Source organism: Acomys russatus, chromosome 23, assembly GCF_903995435.1.
Source record: "Acomys russatus chromosome 23, mAcoRus1.1, whole genome shotgun sequence".
Taxonomy (NCBI): Eukaryota; Metazoa; Chordata; class Mammalia; order Rodentia; family Muridae; genus Acomys; species Acomys russatus.
The window spans coordinates 53,152,616-53,168,284 of NC_067159.1; the positions used below are offsets into that span (position 1 = coordinate 53,152,616).

At 45.7% G+C, this 15,669-nt stretch overlaps 1 protein-coding gene across 1 annotated transcript in view; it reads right to left on the bottom strand.

Annotated features, from left to right (window-relative positions):
• Positions 1-15,449, bottom strand: part of LOC127206459 (adenylate kinase isoenzyme 5-like) — a 34,913-nt gene extending 19,464 nt beyond the window's left edge. The window contains exons 1-3 of the mRNA XM_051165735.1: positions 15,446-15,449; positions 12,606-12,806; positions 6,985-7,061 (exon numbers count right to left, since the gene is read on the bottom strand). Of these exons, the coding sequence (XP_051021692.1) occupies positions 6,985-7,061; positions 12,606-12,806; positions 15,446-15,449 (282 nt within the window). The remainder of the gene's footprint in view (positions 1-6,984; positions 7,062-12,605; positions 12,807-15,445) is intronic.
• Positions 15,450-15,669: the final 220 nt, after the last annotated feature.

Below are 15,669 nucleotides of genomic sequence, written 5' to 3' on the forward strand. Positions count from 1 at the left end.
CTAGAGACAGTGGAAATAGGAGGACAGATGGAGGATTGACAAATGGTGCACTCAGAGCAGTAAAAGCTTCTGGGAGGCCAGAGGGTGTGAGCAGAAAGTGACACACAAAAGCTGTCTGTCATTTGAGCTTTGTCTGGGCAGTGCAGTGTTGGCGGTACAGTGGCATTCACAGTGGCCTTCCAAGTATTTGAAGCTTTATTTCTTTTTTTAAAAATAATTTATTTATTTTATATGTGTTGGTGTTTTGCCTGCATATATGTCTGTGGGTTATGGATCTTGGAGTTACAGACAGTTGTGAGCTGTCATGTGGGTGGTGGGAATTGAACCCGGGTCCTCTGGAAGAGCAGTCAGTGCTCTTAAATGTTGAACCATCTCTCCAGCCCCACAGTTGTATTTCTGGAAGTGGATCCATCCCGTCTCCAGTTTCACTCTCTGCAGTTCTTAGCCTTCTGAAACCTAATGAAAACTGATTTATTTTTGTTCCCTGGTTTTGCTTGTACAATTTTCTTTTGTTCCAATAAAAACTCGCCTCCTTCCCACAGACAGCACTGAGGTCACAGGAAGATTGGTAATGGAGGTCTTGGGGACAAGCTGCATTTAAGAAAGCCTGTGTGCTTGGGAATGACATGATGTCCTGGTACTCTCTCTGGAAGGGTGTGGGCTCCACTTGGCCTCATCTGACCATGATGGGGTGTCAGAACAGAAGCTCAGCGCCCTGTGGGTGGCAGGTGTTCTGGCATTCTGTTCATTTTATACCCTGAGTTGTGGAGCACAGAACTGGATTAGGTTTAACAACAAACACAAGGCCCTAGAGTCCATGTTCCCTTCTGTTAAGCCCATGCTGTGTGGCAGGCACTGGTGACACAAGGCACCACATGTTCTATGACAGGCAAACACATATTATGACTTAAGGTGTCATGGTCCCCCTGTAAAAGATGAACCAAGTATTGTGTTAGTTTTTCCTTTTGACAAAGAGTCTTGATCTGTTGCCCAACAGAACTCACTTTGTAGACTGGGCTGGCTTTGAACCAACAGAGCTCTTGCCTACCTCTGCCCCACCAGTGCTGGGATTAAGGGTGGGCACCACTACACCCTGCTAACCAAGCATGTGAGTAAGAGAAGGGCTTCCTCCTGGAGAAGCTTGGCCCTGGTGGTGCACATCAGGGCTATCTGGGATGGAGGTGACGGGGCTGTGGAAGCTTCTCTATGGAGAGGAGAGACAGCAAGACAGAGCCCTATTTCAGATGGCTGTAAATATTGTATGGCTGGACCAGCCACAGGGGTGAGCTGGAGAGCAACTCAGGGCTCATATTCTGATTCCTAGGTTCCCGTGTGTTGCATTAAGAGATTCTCAGAGCAGCAGAGAGTTGGGGGAGGGGCAGGTTCTAAGCAGTAGACGTCCATGAAAGAGTTTGCTTTCATAATGATAATTTTGAGTGGTGAGAAGACTGGAGCAGAAAGACTAGTTAGCTGTCCCAGGCAGGTGGGGAGAGGAGGGGCTCAAGGGAGGACAGTGGGACTGGAGGGGACCAGAGCCATTCCTGCACGGAGACCTGATTACCCTCCCAGCTGAACCTATGTGGGCAAGAGAGAAAGGAGAGAGACTAGCAAGGCACCTTTACTTTGGGCCTGGGCAGTTGGGGAGGTGGTGGTATCATTCACAGAAATAGAGACAACAGAAGGGAGGGCAGATTTTGTGGGGGAGGATGGCTTTGGACATGTTGAGCTAGAGATGCTCATGGGAAATCCAACCAGTGCTATTTTGTGGGTAGATACATACAACAGGAGCTTGGCGAGGAGCTCGGGGAGAAGCCAAGCCAGGACTGGGGCTAAGGCTTTCAGAGGAGAGTGTCTGCATTCACGTGTAAAGTGGCCACAGTTGTGATGCTGGACATGCGTTTGACTAATGAATCAGTGAAGAATTTGGCAAGGAAATGAAAACTGAGTGAGAAGAGAGGTGGAATGGAGAGAGCACACAGATGGTGGGGCTAGAGCCTCAGCCTAAGACCAGGAGCTTTGTACTCTGGGCTGGCTGGGGCTAAGGCCTCCCTGGACATACAGGATGCTCCATCTTGGTAGAGCCAGCAACTCTATGGGCCATGGGGTGACCCCTATAGGGTTAAGGTTGGGGGTTAGGGTCCTATGATACCAAACATGGGGTGACCCTCATAGGGTTGGGGTTAGGGGTTAGGGTCCAATGCTACCAAACATGGGGTGAGGCAATGTTCAGTTAAGACCTAGTTCATTCCTCAAGAACAGGTTCAGTGTTCCCCAAACCCCCAGCCTTCCATGATCTCTTTGGAAATCACCCATAAAAGGCCCTCTGAGAAGAAGGCCCCTGGATTTTGATTCACTGTCCCAATACAGCCTAGCCTATATTTGCTGACGCTCCTCTCTAGAGAGTCGGCTCTCTCTGGATTTGAACTCCGTTTCTACCTCTTGAATGTCCAGATTTGCCTCTTGTTGACTACCAATTTTTGGGTGCCTCAGTTTCCACATCAGTAAAGCAAGGCATAGAAATAGTCACATCTATCACATGTTTCCTAAGAGCAAAACCACCTAAAATAAGTGAAGGAACGAAGATTCTAGGGATATCAGAAACTAACATAGAGGCGAATATCAAGAACCAAGGAGCAGTTCTCTTGAAGGTCACTAAGACTGAGACGTGCCCAGACATGCCTAGGCCTTGCTACCTAACGTAAGAACACCATTTTGTCTTCTCTCGTTCACATCCAGTCCTTGTGGCCTAGAAGAGAAGAATGACAGTGAGGACGAATGGGTGTTCTGCCTCAGCTGAACCACAGTACCCTACTATGTTCCTTTCTCATGGGACCAGTAAGGACTGGGAAGTCCCCCAAGTTCCCGAATCCTACATCCCAGCCAATCACCTTAAAGGTCAGCTGATAATACTTTGCCTCTAGTTAGCAAAATGTAGTAGTGCTGCCTTCCTCCTTCCTTCTACCCCTGGCTTTCCTATAAAAAGCCTGCTGTAAGGGCAGATCAGGGTCACAATTTGGCTCCCGAGTCCACTGTGTCCCTGATCATGATCAGTCTTGGGGTGTGTGTGTATAAATAAACCATCCATATCTGACTGAGATTGGTGACTGGATGGTTTGTGTGGCTATTCTTGGATTGTTAACAGTTTGTAGTAGAGATCAGCCAAGCACGGCCCTCAGCCAGATCCATCTGGCTGCCTACCTCTGCTCAGCCTCTCTGCTGAGAGCAGTCTTACTGTTTTTACATTTGTTGGGTTTTTGTTTTTTAAGAGGAGTATATATTTTATTTCAGTTAAAAATCCAGTCACAAGCCGGGCATGGTGGCTCACATCTTTAATCCCAGCACTGGGAGGCAGAGGTAGGTGGATCTCTGTAAATTCGGGGCCAGCTTGGTCTACAAAGGGAGTCCAGAACAGCCAAACCTAACACAGAGAAACTCTGTCTCAAAAAACAAAAACAAAAACAAAACAACAACAAAAAATCAAGTCACATTTTGTCTTCCCTCAGATCCTTTAGCCAAAGAAATGAAGACAGGGGTAAAACACAAGTTGTGTCTCTACTTTCAGTTTGACTTGGTTTTTAAAGGGTTAAATATACCGCATGAGACTTATTTGGAGTTCAGATTTCATTCCCCACAACTATTGTCATATTGGTCCTCCGCCATGTTGATTTGTTACGACTCTTTTAGTCTGAGTCACTGCAGCAGAGACCAGATGGCTTGTAGGACCCAAGATACTTGTTACCTGGTTCTTCAAAAAGACAACTTGGTGAGTTTTACAGTGTCAAATGTACCAAGGTCAAGGATAATAACTAAAAAGTGTCACCTGGAACTGGTAATAGACTTCAGGAACCTTGGCCATGGTTTCCTTAGAGTGGAGAAGCAAATTTTGGTGCCTGGAACTACATTAGACTTCAGGAACCTTGACATTGGCTTCTTTAGAGTGGAGCAGCATATTTTAGTGATTTCTGACTCTCAACTTTCACCTGTGTGGTCCTAGGAACCACGCACCTCCACTGTCCTCAGCTGTAGGCTGGGGATGGGCAGAGCTGCTACATGGCAAGGTGAGCGAAAACCACCGTAAACCACAGAACATGGTTTCTGCTTTGTAGAGTGCTCCAGACAGCAAGCCCAAAGTGCCCTGTTCAATCCCTTCTGTAGTGCCTCATCTCTTTGAAGGTCTGGCTTTCCTCTCTTGTACTTGACCCCATGTGTCGTGTGTCACTTCACTAAATCTCATCTCTTTGTTGCGGTCATCCATTTAGTTGAGCATTTTATCGAATGCTGTGCTCAGCCCCATGCTCAGCTCTCAGCTCCCCTCTCCCCTTTGTGTATCACAGCTGACAACCTGGAGACCACTCTTGAAGGAGAGATAAACCTGTTTTTGTTATGATCCCTAGTGTGGGATGGGGAACGGTCTTGTGAGAGAACAGGTGATGTTAATCCACTAGAAGACAAACCACCTTGTGCGGGAGCTTGATTGTTGTCAGCTGAAAAGATCTGTGAACAGACTCTGGGATGATATATATAAATGAGCCAAGAACTGGAGCTGGGGACTTTTGGAGAATTGGGATAATTTTGGCTGTTCATCGCTCCACTTCGAGATGCTCCTAGAGAGAACTGCTCGAGGGAAAGGCTTTGGGGATCTGGGCTCCTGCTGAAGTTCCGGGTTCTGGTTGCTCTAGGTTACAGCAGAAGAAATCCTGCTAAATATGCCAGGAGAATCGTTCCTCAGAACTCATATCCTTACAGTTTTGTTATTGTATTCTTTAATCCATTTTTCCTATTGTTTTGGTTAGTTGGGTTATAAGTGACGTATGCTCAGTTAATAAGTTCGTAATAAAATATATTTGTTAAGCAAATTGAGACTACACAATCTTCCATGCATGGCATGGTCTTGGTACCCCTGAATTAAATAGCTGTGATTACTTGAAAAACACAGGATGGGTCAGCATCCTGTCACGGAGCAGGAGAAAGTCCATAAGACACTGCTCCCTCCTGAGGAGGTGTAGGCAGTTAAACATTACCGAAGATGAGACACTTTCTTCAGTGTTGTAAGTGAAAATTCTATTGTAAATGTCCCCCAACCCTTATGTAAGTAACCATAATGAAACTCACTGAGTCACCAAAATAAACCAACAAAACATGAAAGTAAAAGAGGTATCAACTGGTTGGATAATCAACAGACATGGGAGGAGATTGAGAGAGTAATGGGGGTGGGTATGACCAAAATTCATTGTGTAAATGTGTGCAAACAACACAGTGAAAGTTGCTAACATGTATGCTTAATGTATGCTAATGAAGATACTATAAACAAGAAAGTACATCCTATGTTCACATCCCCATTGTGAAACTGTTCATGTGACCGGGCAAATGGCTTTATCTACCTTCACTTTCCTGTCTGTGAAGTAGAATCATAATTCTACCTGTAGAGATGCTGTGCAGTGTCAGCGCAGTGGTTAGCGCAGGGCCGATAGCTTAGTTTTCCATGTAGTAAATCCTCAATAGCTGTTACCAGGTACCATAAATGCATGGTGACCATTATGTATTTATACATCTGTCAATACTTCCATGTTTTGTGATGGAAGGATCTTAGTTTATGAGCACACACACACACACACACACACACACACACACACACACGAACACACAACCAGTCATGTGGACAGAGTCAGATTCATTTACTTCTCTGACATAACTTAGTTGGAAATCGGAGCAGAAGCCATCATGAGAACACACTTGAGTCTCCATCACTTCTGAGAACATTGACTGCAGTGGGCACTGAGTCTAAGACCTTAAAAAAACAAACAAAAAACCCTAAAGCCTAATTAGGGAGTTAGATCATTTGCCAACTATTTTAGTTCATTAAAATATAGCAGTAGAGAAAGTTCCTGCTGAGAGGAAAGTGACCCAGATAAATTTCCTCAGTTTTATTTATTTTAGCTCCTTGGGCATCATTCTACCCAAAGAGTTAAATACAGAAGAGCAGAGCCTGAGTCCATGGCTAATACCCAGCCCCATTCCTCGCTTTTGACCGGGAAGGTAGTGTGCACTCCTTACCTTTCTTGTTGCTCTGATAAATGTTAAGAGAAGTAACCAAAGGAGGAGAGGGTTATTTTGACCCAGGGTTTGAGTCTATCACAGGGAGGGGAAGCACAAAAGAAGGGTGGGTGTAGTTACAGAGAGAGAGAGAGAGAGAGAGAGAGAGAGAGAGAGAGAGAGAGAGAGAGAGAGAGAGAGAGAGAGAGAGAGACAGAGGAGAGACAGAGAGACAGAGAGACAGAGACAAAGACAGAGAGAGGCAAACAAAGAGACACACACACACACACTGAGACAGAGGCACAAAGAGAGACAGACAGGGACAGAGAGGAGAGAAAGACAGAGACAGACAGACAGACAGACACAGTGGGGGAAGGAGGCTGCTGCTCATTGGCTCTCTTTTTTCTTTTTACTCCAGCTGGGACCCCAGACCATGAAACAGTGCTTCTCCTACTTGGATCTTGCTGTCAGTTGATTCCTTTGCCCAAAAGTACGACTCACTCATGTCCTCAGCATTTATCAGTCCACTCAACTAGACAAGATGAACCGTCACAAAAAGAGACAACTTCGTGGGCAAAAGGAACTCATTTGTGTCTCAAGGAATTTTCCTTAGCAATCTCTTCCTTAACTAAGTGCTTTGGGTCTATGAGTGGGAGGAGGTGAGAGAGCAAGGCGGAGCTAAAGAAGGCTGTAGATGACCGCAGCTTAACATGAAATGCTCTGTCAAGACCTCACAAGTGAAAATTTCAGGATTTTGTGTTTGTTTGTTTGCTTGTTTTGAGGCACAGTTTCTCTGTGTAGCTTTGGCTGCCTGGAACTCACCTTGTAGACCAGGCTGGCCTCAAACTCAAGGAGATCAATTGTCACCACTGCCCAGCTGAAAATTTCAGTTTCTTTTAATATTCATAAAACATAGAGATTAAAATGAAGAACACTTTTAGGCTTAGTTACCTGGTTATCGTAGTCTGATCCTGTGTCAACAATGTCTCCAGCATCAAACAGCATCGAAGGGTCAAGGTCACTTGAATCTGAGTTTAGGAAAGGCACAGTTAGCTGCTGGAGACTGTGTGTGTTTCTACAGCACATTTACACGGGGCTCCATCTGCCACCCCCTGTGTCTGGGCTGCTGGTACAAGACGCAGACACACCTGGTCCCAGCCCTCAGAATATCGACCTCTGGAGGAGGCTAATTTGTCAACAGCAAGGTTCAGAAACCGGCAAATGTGAGGTTCTAAACCTGACTCAGGCAGGGCGACAGGGGGACTGAGATTCTGCACAGGGAACTGATTCAGGGATTTGAGCTCTGGGAGTGACAATAAGTGGTTAGGAGAAACGGCTTGAGGGCATTGTGGAGTGAGATACAGGGGCAAGAAGAACCAAGAGAAGAAGAGCACGGTGCTTCTAGAAACAAGGGCTGATTTCCCATTCTGAGATGTGGCTTTTGCCTCAAGCCTGTGGGGTCACCTCAGCTCTAGTTTCATTTCACTTGCTGTGACACATACCTTGACAGAAGGAGATACAGGGAGGAAAGGAATTGTTGGGCATTCAATGCCAGGTTTCACCCCACACCTGAGAAGAAGTCAAACCAGGAGCTCAAGCGCCCAGTCATTCGCATCCACAGTCAAGAGCAGATAGACACACACCATTGTCTGCTGGCTACTCACACTTTCTCTATTCCTACAGAGTCCAGGGCCCAGCCCAGGAAATGGTGCTCCATATACGGTGTGTGTGTGTGTGTGTGTGTGTGTGTGTGTGTGTGTGTGTGTGTGTGTGTGTGTGTATGTGTGTGTTTCCCCTTCAATTAAGAATCAAGACAATCTCCGCAGACATGCCCACAGGCCAGCTGGGTCTACACAGTCCCTCAGCTGAGACTCCACTCACTGATGATTTTAGGTTGTGTCAAGTTGACAGTTGAAACTAGTCCTCACGTTTCTCAAAGGTGAGGAAAAAAAAAACCAGGCTTTCTAACAGGGGGACCGTTTCTTCGCGGATGTGCATGCTGCGTTAAATCGCATGTCATTAATCCCCAAGGCTGGGGTTTAAGCCGTTAATTTCCACCACGGGGTTCTCACAGCACAGCTGACTTGTGGCTCTCTCTGAATGACTCTTTCCTATGGGGGACATGGCCCCTCCGGGTGCACACACCTCGGATGCTGCCCATCAAAGGCTCGTGGAGTCTGAAATAACAAACCAGCTCATGTGTCGCTATACCTGGGCCTTGGCATAGCATATGAATGAGGGCTGTTTAACGAAGGTAGATTTTCCAATAACAGTAAGTACTGCATACACTTCTCAGAAACAGAGTAGCCCCAGAAGTATCGCTTCATAGTCCTTCTAAGACTAGAGCCAAGGTGTGTTTTCACCCAGTGTTTCCATTCTCTCCCTCCTCCCTCCCTCCTCCTCCCCTTCCTTAATTTTTTTATTTTTATGATAGGCCTCACTTTTTAGTTCAGGCTGGCTTTGAAATCATGAAGCTGCAGCCTCAGGCTCTAATGGCTTTGCAGGTGTGTCCCATTATACCCAACTGTTCCTCTCTGATCGGTGCTAACTCTGCCAAACTGACAAAGAACTCATTAGACCAATGTTTGTGGTCTTCTTTTCTATTCTTCTGGGACAGAGTTTGATTGGGTATCCCAGGGCGACCTCAAACTTGGAGCAGGTGTCACTGTGTGACAGCGATTATGGAACCGGAAGTTTGCGTTTCTCTTCACTCTCCCGCACCCTGCTAACAGTGCACTCAAGAAAAGCAACCCAAAGGGTTCTACCAACCCTGCCTTTCAGCACAGCATGATACACAGGTGAGGACCTGGAGGGCGTGGCTGCCCCTTCAACATTCCGAGACAAGGAGAGCCTATGGGTGCGTTCTGATGAAGCACACCAGCTCTTTCCTAGTCTCTGACTCTCCCTGAGTGACTCCTGTGGCGTCCACAGAGGGAAGAACACAACGTCTTGCTACGCACATGGCGGCGGCCGGGAGCCCTCTGTCCTACTTATTTTGTTGAATTGGAAACCTCTCTTCTTCCAATTGTTTTCTGAAGTACAACCTAAAGGGCCCTTAAACAACCCGTTGAGTGGGAACCGCGTGCTAGCTCTTGAAACAGCAGCAGATTCATTAGAAAGTAAGTTTGAGTAACATCAGGACGAAAAGACTTGATTAAAACAAACTTCCTGCTCAGGAGGAGGAGGAGGAGGAGGAGGAGGAGGAGGAGGAGGAGACAATGTTATCTTCCCAATCAGGGGCTTTGACAGAATCTTATTGTTTCACCAAGGCATGGCATTTCCTGACACTCTGTTGCCACTGGCAACTGTAGTATTAGTATATCTCAGATGATAGACAAAGGGTGTCATTGCAGCTCAGATAATGACTGAATGGTTTGCATTTTAAAAGACTGTTGCTCGGTTTTCTAATAAGGACTTTGCTAATGGCCCATGGTTTTGCACGTGAACGGGGAGACAGGTGCATATTGATGTGCTCGTTCGGGCTGCCTCTCAACCAACACATACATAGGCACATGATACACACACACACACACACACACACACACACACACACACACACACACACACACACTTTTTTTTATTAGAAATAACCACAGAATTCCGACATTTGGAAAAAATGGTGGCATGGCTTTCATTTCTCCCTATTTTGAGTTTTTCAATTTATTTTCAGATTTAGACTTAAAGATACCCTCTTTTTTAGACAACAAAGAAACGTCTAAGCTGAAATGGCTCCCCACCCAGAACACCCGATGCTACCCAATACACAAATATTTCCTTCAGGTTGTCATTAAGTGGGAGCCAGAGACAAAGGGCCTTAAAGGGCAGCATAAGTGAGAGGACTCATATTGCTCTATGGGACAGTGTCATAGATGTCAATCTAAGCTTGCAGGAAGACACACTTGGCACTTGCTGAGCCAGAGGTCCCAGCAGTGGGGCTTCTGGAGCCCTGAAGAGCAGCAGTGAGTGGGACTCTTCTGCCCTCTGTCTGCTCCCCGTAAGGGAAGCGATATCTTGTTCCTACTTCTATTAAACTGCTAGGCTCTGTTTCAAGACAGAAGACATAAAAGCACAGTTTAACGGGATGGAAAGATGGCTCAGCGGCTTCTCTTCCAAAGAACTGGATTCAAGCCCAGGCACCTACATGGCAACTCACAACTGTCTGTAACTCCACTTCCTGGGGATCTGATGACCTCATACACACACAGACACAGGCAAAGCATCAGTGCACACAAGTAAGGAAGTAAGTAAGACAGGAAGTAAGTAAGACAGGAAAGAAGAAGGCAGGCAGGAAGTAAGGCAGGAAGAAGGAAGGAAGGAAGGAAATAAATAATAAAAGAAGCCCCCCACATTATTTAGAAATTATAGACATTCTGTTCACAGGCATTGCATGTTTGTAGGTGAATCAAAGGACTTGTTCATTTTCTTCCAACAGATGCTACTCCTGGGTACTCTCTGTGCAGACTGAGTACTTCCTGCCAGTGTCCTGTCCACGTTAAGTTTGAGAAACACACTCTAATGCCACGAGCATGGGAGGCTCGTCACACTTTGTGTCAGAACTCCTTTGAGGAATGGCACTATATGTCTCTGGGAGAAGGCAAGCTCCTTCAGCGACTCTAGAATAGGGATGGGGAGAGGGCAAGAAGGAGGAAAAAGATCGGAGAGACGAATCTGAGGAAAGGTCTCTCCCTGTGAGTCTTCAAGTCATTTGCAGAGATACAAGCTCATATGCAGTCTTTCCAGTACGACAGAGAAACTTTACCCACAAATCCTTTACTAAAACCCTCATTCCAATGCTGCTACAAGGCAGGCACTCCTGTCTCTTCTTTCTCGATAAGGAAATATGAACCCCTAGGGATAGAGTGACACATTGATAAGTAGAGATGTCTCTGCTGCAAGTAATAATGGGCTCCACAGAGGAGGGACACTGTGGAATGGTGCAGAGGCCACAAGGCTGCCATGCAGGGGAAAGGCAAGAGAGCCTCAAATGCGGACTGGGGCTCAAGGTGAAGATCTGGTGAACCTGTGTGCTGTGAGCTTGGACCAGTGGCTCAGCGGAGGTGGGCAGCTAGAAGAGAAAGGCTTTATATACTATCTCCTGTGAGACTCATACTGAGTAACACACACACACACACACACACACACACACACACACGTACACACATGAGGGGGGAGAGAGAGAGAGAGAGAGAGAGAGAGAGAGAGAGAGAGAGAGAGAGAGAGAGAGAGAGAGAGAGAGAGAGAGAGAGGAGATCCTCACAGAGTCTTGAAAGACATCACTCTAAAATAGAGGCATACAATCTGGTCCATGTAGGATAAGGCCTTGCAGCTGGACAGTGGAAGCACATCGGCGGAGACATGCACTCAGCGTGACTGGAAGAGCTGGTACCAAGGCCAGAGGCAGGAGCTAAGGCAATCAGAGAACTCCAGGGTTGATGTGGTTGAGGGGTGGAGGTGATGCTACACTGGACATGGGGAAGCTGAGGATACTGGGTGAACATCGACAACACAACATCAATCAATCAATCAATCAATCATCTATCTACATCAATCATCTATATATTCATCATCCAATATCTATCTATAACACTTCTTATCTCTGATCTCCATAATACAACATCAATCAATCAATCACTCACCTATATATTTATCATCTATTTTCCATAGCTGCTCATCTTTCATCTATTATCTATTTTCTATTATATCTCTCTCTGCATCTCTGTCACTATTATCTATCATCTATCTATGTATCTATCTAGGCATCTATATACCTAATTATTTTGCAGTGCAGGAAGTTTAACCTAGGGCCACACACACACTAGACAAGTGCTATACCATGGAACTATGTTCCCAGATCCCAAATCTTTATTTTTAAGCCTAATTATTTTGTTCTCAATTCTTTTGAATTTTATCTCATAAAGTTGTGCTTGCTTCGGCAGCACATATACTAAAATTGATCTCGTAAAGTAAAATCCAAAGCTCTAGGCTCTAAAGTAAAATAAAATCAAGGGTGATTCATAGAGAATGATGCGTTCAGAAAAAGAGAGGGGTGGACAGACAGACAGACAGACAGACAGACAGACACAGACAAAGTAGCATGTATGGATCCTCTCTCAAATGTCCCAAGCTCCAGGGGTGAGGATAGAAAAGAAGGAGAAAAATGTGTGATGGGATGGTTGCAGCCACCAGAGAGAGGAGGGTGCTGTCTCCGGGCAGAACAAGACAAAGCTTGCCAGTTAGGGCACTATAACCTGATATAGTTGCACTAAGTATGGTGTAGGCTGGATTTTTTTTTTCTACTGTGGAAATACGTTATATCATGATGACCAAAAATTTGTATTTACTATGACAAGAAAAATATCAGCAAGTACTCAGGGATGGATGTTTAGCCTTTCCCTTTCTTTTTAAGTTTTTTTTTTTTTTTTTTTTTTTTTTTTTTTTTAATCTTTATTTGTGAACCCAAAAGAACGAGGCTAAGGTTATGGCCACTATCAGAACACCAGGCACAGGCAAGAGCCTGGGCTCATCTGGGAGTTGTTCCTGGGGTTCTGATGCCTAAGGGGGTGGAGACTTACCTGTCCTAGCCTCTTTGTTTGGGAATAACTTGTTGTCCACGGCCACGCTGATGTCACAGAACACTGCATCCTCATCTCGGTCAGCATCACACTGGGGGAAACACGGACAGACAAGTTTGCAGCATGAGACGCATAGCTGAGCTGAATCTGAAATGCAACGCGCACGCACCGCTCGGTTGTGTCTTTCAGGAGTCAAAGCAGCTGCGTTTTAAGCAGCGCTTTAGAGAGTCTTTAAATTGAGATCTCTGGCCAGATAGCGAAGGGCAGTGGGGAAACGTTTAGTCATTATGGATAAGACATGGGCAGCATTTTCTCAATATATACAGCAAGTTCTGAAAAGATATTTGAAATTTACTTATGGCTTTCTGATTTAGTTTTTCTAATAAAAAAGAAAAATATATAGTTATAAACAACAGGGATAAAGATTTCCTGCTATCTATCTATCTATCTATCTATCTATCTATCATCTATCTATCTATCTATCTATCTATGTATCTATCTATCTATCTATCTATCTATCATCTATCTACCTACCTAGCATTCATGTGTGTATGATGTAGGTGAGTGTGCTTAAGTATATGTAGGTGTGTATTCATATGTGCACATGCTTATGGAGGTTGGAAGTTGATGTTTGGTGTCTAGGATGTCTTTGAAATTTCTACTATACTTATTCGATGTGTGAGTGTGTGTGTGTGTGTGTGTGTGTGAGTGTGTGTGTGTGTGTGTGGGTGTGTGGTATATTCCTGTGTGTAGAAGTCAGAGGCCAACATCAGATGTGAACCCTCATCTTCTACCTTGTGTGAGACAAGCCCTCCTGTTTGCACACAGCAGGTTAGCTGTCCCGTGAGCTTTCAGTAATTCCCCAGTCGTGAGCTCCCTCTCACCACTGAAGTGCTGGACTCCAGATGCACACACGTGGCAGGCTTTATTCGGGTTCTGGGGCTCCAAGCTCAAGTTCCCATGCTTTGCATACCCTTTCTTATCCAGAGGGTCATGCCTCACAAAGAACATAGGACAACCTGTTGTATGTCATTTAACGTGAGAGGACTGAAGAGGCCAACCGGAAATGTCAAAATGAAGTGCTTACTGGGTTTCCTAGTCTGATCACAGCATGTATTTTCGCATAAATAAAACAAACAAATCAACAAAACCCAGAGCTTTACAAACACACAGGAACCATCTCTATTAGCAGAGGAAATCACAGTAGTGAGGGCAGACTTGGTATTGTCCAGGGAGAATAACAATGATCTGCATGTCCAGGGGTGGAAGCAAGCCTTTCTTTGCCTTTGTCTGACCATGTTCTCAGGAATCAACAGGCTGCATGAACCCCCGAAGAGCTCGGCCTTCCCCAGCTTTCCCCCGTTACTATCATGTATCCCAGATGCACCATCTTCAATGGGAAGGTACCAATTCAATCCTCCTTCAAGATCCCACCTTTAATTAAACTTAGGAGTGAGTTGGAGGGAGGTGAACAGGCTGTGTTATTAGCATTGCTTCAGTTCATGTTTCCCCTGAGTGTTATTCTCAATCCATCAAACCAGGCTCTAAAAATGTTCCCTTCTCCTTTGTCTCAGGCCAGGAATTTCAACCAAGCAATCTCCCCAGTGGTTTCCTCCTCCGCCACAGGAGGGCCCTTGGCTGCAATAGCTGGCCCCTCCAATGCTTCCTGAGCACCAAGCATGGTGGAGCGCCTGTGTGCTTTCAATCTGCTGGTGAGCCTGAGAAGGCAGATTCCTGGGGTTTGCTGGCCAGCCTGACCTAACAGGTGAGCCTCAGGCCCCAGTGAAAGATCCTGTCTCAAAAATAAGAGTGGGGGATGGATCAGAGGCTGCTCTGATGACCCAGGCTTGATCTCAAGCACGTACATGACAGCTCATAACCACCTGTAGCTCAGTTCAGGGCTATCTCATGCCCCTTTTGGCCTTCACAGGCACTGCCCTTATGTGGTGCATAGATATACCTGCATGCAGAACACCCATACACATAAAATAGAAATAAACAAACAAATAAATCCACCACCTACAAGTTGAATGGCTCCTGAGGAATGATAGCCAAAGCTGACGTCCGGCTTCTACATTCAAGTACACACACATACATGTACACGTGTACTTGCACACACCTGGAACACAGACACATGCTCATTCACTCACACTTGCTGCCTGTTACATGTTTGCAAATGCCCCTCTAAGTCACAGAATGTTTAGTGTTCTTATGGTGGTGACTTTTCTCTAGGTAAGAGCGGTAAAGATCGTATTAAAACCATAATAGTTAAAAGACTTTCAGTGCATGCGTGACACCGGTAGATATGTGGTGAACTTCGGGCCAATGGTCACTTTGCATGGTTGTGTTTTCAAAGCTTAATAATCCATGTGTGTGTGTGTGTGTGTGTACTTGTGTGCACCTGTGTGCCTGTGTGTGCACTCAAGTGTGTGTGTGTGTGTGTGTGCACGCGCGCACACACACACGCATGCCTGTGTATGTATATGTGTGTGTGCATGTGTGTGTTTCCGTGTGTGTGTGTGTGTGTGTGTGTATGTGGGTATGCCCATGTGTGTCTGAGTATGACATGTGGCAGAGAGCACATCTGGAAGTCAGAGGAAACTCTCAGAAGTCTCCTTCCTCCCTGCTGAGGTCAAGTAGGCTTTTTCTACCACTCTATGTATGAATGCCAGGCTGGCTACCTGTGAGCTTCTTGCAGTGATACAGCTGTGAGCCGCTGCGTTGGGATCCTGTGGGCTCATCAGGCTGGTAAAACAAATATTTTACCTGTTATTCATTGAACACATTCTCTATGGCAGATTCTGTGCCAGGTGATAGGGACACAAGGAAAGAGGACTCACCCATGTCGGTTCAGTCCTTGTTAAAGCACCCATGACCAAAACACTCAGAAAGAGCTTTGTAAAGAAGCAGCTAAAAGGAGGAAGTGGAGAAGAGGTGCCGTGCAGACTGGGCATCTGAACTCCTTACTGCACATAGTGGCATTTGCGCCTTCAGGTGCCAAACACTGAACTGGGTCGACTGGAAAGTTAACTTAATTGAATTTCCTTTCTCCTTTCAGGATTTT